Below are 8,168 nucleotides of genomic sequence, written 5' to 3' on the forward strand. Positions count from 1 at the left end.
CATCAGCAACCTAACACCTTCGGAACTCTTTAAATTGTTCAACTTTAATCCTAAAAGAGCACGGGCACCTCTGAGCTAATGAGGTTTGCGTTCGTTTGCCCTCGTGTGACAAGGAGCCCCGACAGTGATTTCAGGAGCATCGTGGCAGCGTGGTGGGCGGCGATAAAACACCCAGGGCACACTGGTTTAAAGGCTCGACTTTACGCTGATTACACACACTGATTGATCCTTTTAATTTGTCTTTGTAGACCTGTTTTCAACCTGACACCCAAATCAATCAATAGCCGAGGGTTGGAGGCTCGAACAAGCTGCGTACATGTCAGACGTCAGCACACACCGCCTTACTTCACTCATTCACATGAAGCTTCCTTTGTCTTTGTGTCATTTTCATTTCTTGAAATAAACGCGGAACTGAAAACGAAAGAGCAGACCGACATGTATGTTTCTCCAAATTTTTTTTCTTTTTTTTCTATGTACAAGTTTCACAACAGCTAACGTGCCCATGATGTCTGATGAATCAAACACACGTGACTCAACAAATGGCAAGGATGTTTTTTAATTCCAGCTGGTGTTTAAAAAGAGATTTTGCCTGCAGCTGTTTGGATGGTCAAAGATGAGGCCTTCAGGGCACATTTGATCTGAAAACTAGACATCTCTTTGCTGAAACCACATGACCTTCGCCAGAGAAATATATGTGTGTGTGTTGGAGTATATCTTTCACTTGTCCTACCTTTCCGGTCTCTCTTTCAAAGTCGACGTACTCCCTTGTAGGAACTTGCCTCTGATCTCCATGGAGGTTGGCCGGAAAAAACTGGAGAGAGAGGTTGGTACCTGTCGCTACAAAGGCCTGCAGAGAAGGAGAGAAAGTGTGAAGTCAGCGGTGAAGGGCAAAAGTCAAGAAAGAGGGGACGCCGGGGGACAGAAGGAAAATAAATACCCAAATACAACTGAGTTGTAGTTGTTTAAATTGTACACGCAACTTCAGCAGCACCGTCGTATTTCTAGCGACGAGACGAAGAGAGTTCAATGAGGTTTTAGCTCATTAATAATAAACTTATATAAAAGGCTTTAAAAACGTCAGGCCTGCGTTATTTCATGTTGTACAAGTATTTTACTGTTTGCTTTTTGGAACTAGTCAAAAACTTTTTTTATGGAGGTTTGATTGCAGATGTTGGGAGTCAAACTTAAAAGTCTCAGCACAAAGAAACAAAGCAAATCTCGAAAAGAGGCTTCACCATGAAAATGGCAGTTAATTATACCATGAATAGCAGGAGGAGACATCTTTATCATGTCTTCTGTGTCTTTGGCACTTTGGAATACATTATCTTAGTGACCCCAACTGGTGTATCTCAGCCTGGGCCTTGGAACTGTACATTTATGACACAACGACTGCATTACAAAAACAGAGGTTGGAGTTTTTAAGACACTTGCCAGCCCAATGACCTTCAGCAAGTACTGGGGAGGTTTGTGGATAAGAGTCCAAGTATTAGGCCTTGGTTCTCTGCAGGAAAACAGCAGACTGTTCCAGAGTCTTGGGATTTTGTTCATGAGCGACAGTAAAATGAAGCATGAGAGGGACAGTCAGATTATTGTGGAGTCGCCAATAATGCGGACGTTGTAGTGAAAAGGGAGCTACGTTGCAACCCTTGCCCATGCTCATGGGTAGCGGCTGAAAGAATGAGATCGCAAATACAAGAGATTTGTTTTTTGAGTAAGGTGGAAGGGCTTAAGCTTGTTACATACTCTGAGAGAAGCGAGGAATTTTGTTCTTGTTCCCGAGGTGAGAGGCAAGAACAAGAAAAAAGTTCATTCTGGCCAGATCATTTTTTACTTCATGAGAAACTCAAGGGCCGAACTAGAGAAGTCCTCATAGGGCCCTTCGACTGCAGCATACGTCACATGCGCTGAGCATTGTGGGAGATGGGCGTCAAGAGGCACTTTTCTTATTGTTTTCGGATGTCGGCCGCTTGTTTTGACGACCGTATCCGTCGGATTACGCCGTTCATTCAGCATGCACCCACACACAGTATGCCGATCTCTACCCACTAGAGATTAGTGGTTTCACTACGTATATAAGCATCTGGGAACTTGCAGAGTGGCTGCTAGCATTTCCTCTATTCCGCATTAACTACGCCCACTTCCTAATTTCTGACCAATCACCAGAATAGTTGCCGGACATGAGAAAAAAAGTTCTGCGAGGGCTGTGAGAGCAAATTTGAGTGTAGGTGGGGAACTCTTGAGAGGGAGGTTGCTTCTTAGCAAATGAATAGGAGCCAGTTGGGGCGATTTGTACATCTGGTACAGATTCTGCAGTTTACCGGGCAAACCCAGGTGGGAGAAGACCCAAGGGTAGACCCAGAATTTGCTGGAGGGATTGTATATTTTATCTGGCCTAGGAACGCCTGGGGATGCTCCAGAAGAAACAGGAACACGTTCGTAGGGAAAGGGAGGGATAAAATGTCTTTACTAGCCTGTTGCGATCCAAGTTCGGATAAGAAAATGGATGGATTGAAAATCTAACGGAAGATTATTCTGAGTTGCATTATGGCAAAGCATTAAATGTCAGGACTTCACAACTTCTGCTGATTCAGTTTACCACATTACATACTGCACGTTCAAACACATTTTTATCCAAAATCCTGATTTTCAAATACAGATTTTTAGGACGTGCATTCGTCAAGATGTTCAGAGTTCTTGCGAGTCTTAAATGTCACATTCAGGTCAAAGGAAGGGTTCCTTCTCTCCTTTCTTTAACCCTCCCGCTCTGTTTCTTCGTGGTCTAACCACTCTCCTCTCAGAACAAAAGCACAAAGTGAACTGCTGGCTTGCTCTCCTCACATACATATAATCACATCAAACTGTAGCTTTCCTTGGTTTTTGATTCCTGTAAAATGGTTTCTTTGCTCTAATGGGATACACTCCTCTGCAGAGACAGACACACACACTGCATGCATGCAATCGTACAGGAACACAAATAAAACGAAAATCAATAGAATGCATTTCTCTGCTGCAGTCAGAAGGCAATGAATTACGCGGAGGCAGAGAATCTGGTTAGAAAATGTTTTTAAACGTGTATCTGCATGCGTGCGTGTCTATTGTCTTTGTGAGTGTGTCGTGTTGTGTTTGCCGAGACGGATCAATACTAAGGGCATTAGGGAAGCGACTGAAGCTGGAAGCATATGAATTATGCACCCTGTCAAATCTGTACCTCAACGGAGAGCGAGAGAGGAACGAGGAAGAAAAACTGAATGAAAGAGAAGAACTCCGGGTGGAAGAGAGAGGAACGAAGGGAGGAGAGAGCTCAAAGAAAACCCGAGTCATCATTTCTGCTGTATTTGAAGTATTGGATTACAACCATCTGATACTAATTTGCTGCCTACTACTGCCGGAGAGAATAAGAGGGAAGGAGAGGGTGGAAAGAGATGGAGGGAAACCAAGAGACAAACGAGTAGAAAAAAAAAAAAGAGAGAGGGAGGCAGACAGAAATGGAGGAAATGAAAAAGAGGAAGAGAAGGGGGACGGCAGCGAAAAAGACGGCGTGGTGAATGTATAGAAAGTCAGACAAAGAGAGGAGAGGAGGAAATGGAAGGGACGGAGATATATAAAGACAAAGAAGAACTGAGCAAAGTAAATGAAATCAAAGGAGGTGGACGAGCAGAAAAAGGGAGAGAGGGAGAGAGAGACAGCACAGCATGAAAATCAATAGCAGTTTAGAAAGCGACTCATCTCTAATGAGCTGAGCTGGAGATAATTTACTTTGAATTATTGTCCCATTTATCAGATCAATCCTGAACATTTTAGAGTTGCCCTGTGATTCCAGCCGCACATCTATTCACGCATGTGTGTGTGTGTGTGTGAGAGAGATCACAAAAATAACGCAGGCAATGGGAGTTTACACTTTCTGACACAAGACAAACAATTTTAAGTTGCACGTTTCTGTTTTTAAGATTGTTTAATAATGCCATGACAGTATAAGGAGGAGTGTCGAGCATCTGTTTTTACTTTTGCAAATATATATCCCTTTAAACTGGAGACTGTGAAGACAAAACCACTTTAAGGCCTTTTCATTTTCATTTATTTTTTTCAGAACCAGCTTTTTTTCTGTGAACAGCAACTAAACACATCTGGTACAACAAATAGCACATTTAAAAAAAAAGAAATTCCAGTATTACTGTGGAAGTTTGTTTATTGTACATTTTATTGAATTATGGTCTGAAATTACGCTGAGGGAAAAATTCATTTTCACGGGACGTAATATTCAAAGAGCCCGTTCAGACGCGAAGAAATCGTTTCCAATCTGCGCCTGATTTGTTTTTCTTCCGTCACAAAGATTCATTTTTAAAGCAAGTTTAAAAATCAAGCCAATTAAAGGCGGCCTCTGCTTCGCTGAAAAGTCCGGTCTGTGCTCTGTGCTGCTTTTAAAGCCAGTACGGGACCACGATGGGCTCCCAATTTAGCTGCAACATGACTACGAACACATCTTAAGCTCAGACTTTCTCCTTTCAGCACGTGAACGTAAAAACAGCCTCCTCAAACAAATGCTCTTTTATTCAAATTAACTCAAACATGTTTTAATAAAGGCAGAATATAAAACTGAACATGACTACGGATAAGTCAACCGCAGTTTACAGTCGTATTTCTCGCAATTTGTCTCATCCACAAAACCGAGCGACCCCCGACAGAAACATCTGAGCGTCCAGTAGTTGTTTCGCACTGACCATGAAAATAGCAGGAGGTCTTTAGCGGCGTCTGGGCGATAGATAAATCAGCAGCATGATGTCACAGCTGCCGTCGAACCCTTAAAACCGTGGCCATCAATTCTCACAGCAGAAGAAGCTTATAAATACAGTGAGGACAGACAGACAGACGCATCACGTCCCACTAAAAGATGGTAAAACTAGATGCAGAGCCCCCCCCCCCCCCCCCTCCCCTCCACGTCCCCTGTCCTCCACCTCCTCCTCTTCATGAACTCAAACCCCTGTCCCCCGATGATGACAGCATGTTTGTGAAAAATACCTCGAGGATGACTAAGACAGCAGCAGTTGCTCTGCGTTTGTTTGCGTTGGTGCCAGCAGCCCCGGAGGCTGTTCGCCTGACCTCACCTTCAGTTGAAGGTATGATTTAGGAAAATTTAAAACAGTCTTCACACCATATGCTAATTACATAATGAGAATATCAACGCGTCCTGGCTCGCTCTAATGCTGTAGACTGCTCATCACGAGCGCTACACCCTGTGTTTTTGAAAGAAAACAAACACAAGGTCGCGCAGGTTCAGCGGCGGAGAAACATTTGTCTCTGCGCAGAGGTGAAGACGGCAGCAAAGCGCGCACATATGTTGTGGGCTTCATAAAAGAAACATTTCTGCTTTTAATTTTGGACTACTGTAATCAAGTTTCAGTCTGAGATGTGTGCTTTATACGTCACTGCATTTCAGTGGGAAATATTGCACTCGCTGGTTATTTTCACTATGTAAAATAAAATGAAAATTTGCAACCAGCAGGGAAATTATTAAAATGCTGTTTCCAGTGTCCAGTGCACGAGAAGCTCTGAGATAGTCTTGCTTTACTCTCTGTAAATTTGGCTGTCAATACTTTTGAATGTAGGACTTTTACCTCACCCGATGTTTTCTCAGACAAAAAGTGTTTAGTAAAACCAGCCTCAGGTTTCAAGGAATCAAAGCCGGACGTTTGATCGGACGTGTGTGGAGCCAGAGACGAGTGTGAGGCGGATCCAGCAGAGTGACGCCCGTCCAGCTCTGACGCCGTCGCCACAAACTATCTGCCGCGGCAACAACAACGACAACAACAACAACAACCGACAGCCTGCTCCGCCGAGCATGCGAGAATAAAGAGAAACTCATTTTATTGTATAAAATCAGTCCGATAGAACGCACATCAAAATTATTAAGAGTCAAATGAAGTTATCACTAAAAGAAAAGCCAGAGTAAAAGCAGAATTCATCTTATTTTTATTCTGTTTTTTAATTTTAATGATATTTTCTCAGTTTATCAATAAATTACTCAATCATTAAAAAGCAAACTATATTTTTTTCTAATCATTTAAACCCCAGACTAGCATCTTCAAATTGCTTTTTTTAATCCAAAAGCCCAAAGTTACTGATCAGGCAAGACAAAGAAAAGCAAAGAAAACAAAGAGCTTATTAGTGTCTGAGGCTGTTTGTCATCGTCAGGTCACTGTATACACTAAAATGAAACAGGACGCGTAATGTTTGCTTTAAGAGACCAATTCCAGGGCCCCCAAATTACAGCCCTGACAGTGTTTCGTTGTAGGCGCGAAGGGCCCGGGTGATAACATGTGTTAATGTGTGATGACTGCAGCTGCACAATATGGAGGGAAGAAGTCAGTGAGCGAAGTTAAGCCTGGTGGGTTTGCATGTCTGATAACACGTCTACTTCCTGGTGCTGGGACACATCAATACACCGACACATAAACGAAACACGGCCTCATGCATGTCTATATATATATCTATAGATTTAAATAAAAGCGGCACAGAGTTTATTGATAATGAGAGTTAAATTGTCTCCACACATCTCTTTGTGCTATATATTCAGTAATCAGGACCACATTCCTTTTAGGTGTTTTCTAAAATTTAGCTTTGTACTCACTACTTCTGACCGTCCGTCCCTGCAGGCGTTCTGGAAGCGAGCTTGTCTCTCCTCATGGGGCCGGTCTCTGAACCCGGTATATTTAATCTGCAAGGAAAAGAAGAAGATAAGTGATAAACAACGCATATTTACCTGCTGTACAGTGAGAGTATGTGGAGCATGAGTTTGACTTAACATAGAAAAACACTGGGAATGAGGCTGTTTGACAGTGAATGGGGATGCTCATTGCCAGCACTAGGCTGCAGTTTGAAGATAAGCCCTGGGAATTTTGATTTATCATTATCATCATTCTTTGTTTGTGGTTTTCAGAAAAAAAAGTTTAAAGAAATATAAGAAAACGTGATTAATAGCATTACATAAATATAAAATGTGTAAAAGAGCAGAGTCTCAAAGAAGAAACAGAATAAAAAGTGAAACGTTTTCCTCAATTTCATGAAGGAAACAGTAAAATAACTTATTGTAAATCTTCTCTGAAGGCTGCCAGTCTTTTCTTTATCTCATTCCACTACTAAAGTTGATTTAAAGAATCAAGCAAATTTGAAGCTTTAAGCAAATAAACCGCCAGAGCATGCTCTCCTCCTCTAACGAGCCTCCTTCAGTCTTTATTTCCGCCGTCTAACAGAATGGATCCAGTGAGTAGAAACGCAGACTCACCTCACACTCCCTGCTCAACTTGCGGAAAAACTCCTCATTCTCAAACTTGCTCCTCTGGTCCGGGACTACCCGCGGCATCTTCAGCAACACTTTCCGGCCGCTAGACTTTCACTTTTTTAGCCTCTTTTTTTTTTCCCTTCTTCTTTTCTTTTTTAAATATCCCGCAGAGCAAAAGTTAAACTGTGTGCGCTGCCGTCCGCCTCTCACTCAGCTTCTCTTTCACTCACTTCTCTTCCGTGTCTGTGTGTGTGTGTTTTTTTTTTTTCCTTCTTCTTCTCTGTGTGGAGCAATGTGCTCTCTCCTGCTGGCCTCTGTGATTGTGACTGCTGCTCATACAATGATGATCTGCCTCTGGCTGCGGCTCCTGCGCGCTCCGGGTCGCCTCTGGCTCCAGATGGCTCTTATTAAGTGACCCACTCCGATAGATAAGGCTCAATTTGACGGTGCGGCTCTCTCTCCCTCCCTCCCTTCCGCCCTCCTCCCTCTCTTTCTTTCTTGCTGTGTCCTGGTGTCTCTCTACCTCCCTCTCTCTCTCTTTCTCTCTCTCGACGAGCGTCTGATCTCAAGCAAGTGGCAACAAATGAGCGCTCTCTGTCTGCGTCTCAAGTCTACCTGCAACTTTCAAGTGCTCCTCCTCCGTGGGGCCTGTCGGTTATTCGTGCGTAAAAGTGAACCGAGGCGCAAATAAACGCGTAAAAGCACAAAGGGGCGATGAAAGAAACGAGATTTAGCTGATAGTTTGGTGGTTTTAATTACTGCCGGGAGTCACATGACACAGAGTTATATCATGGCCTCTGGCATGTGGCCTAATTTATAATTTTCATCCACATATCAGCGTGGATTACAAAAAAATATGTCTATTAAACGCACAATAAGTGTATCTGAAAGT

General features: G+C 43.0%; 1 protein-coding gene across 4 annotated transcripts in view; it reads right to left on the bottom strand.

Moving 5' to 3' along the window:
• The window catches only part of cbfb (core-binding factor subunit beta), a 33,646-nt gene extending 25,815 nt beyond the window's left edge, over positions 1 to 7,831 (bottom strand). For 2 of the 4 annotated variants that reach the window (XM_084555876.1, XM_084555877.1), the window contains exons 1-3: positions 7,280 to 7,831; positions 6,626 to 6,712; positions 731 to 847 (exon numbers count right to left, since the gene is read on the bottom strand). In XM_084555876.1, the coding sequence (XP_084412002.1) occupies positions 731 to 847; positions 6,626 to 6,712; positions 7,280 to 7,357 (282 nt within the window). In that variant the 5' untranslated portion in view covers positions 7,358 to 7,831. The remainder of the gene's footprint in view (positions 1 to 730; positions 848 to 6,625; positions 6,713 to 7,279) is intronic. The other 2 variants (XM_084555878.1, XM_084555879.1) reach the window with 2 other exon arrangements.
• Between the last annotated feature and the right edge of the window lie 337 nt (positions 7,832 to 8,168).

Source organism: Chelon labrosus (assembly GCF_963514085.1).
Source record: "Chelon labrosus genome assembly, chromosome: 11".
NCBI classification, from domain to species: Eukaryota; Metazoa; Chordata; class Actinopteri; order Mugiliformes; family Mugilidae; genus Chelon; species Chelon labrosus.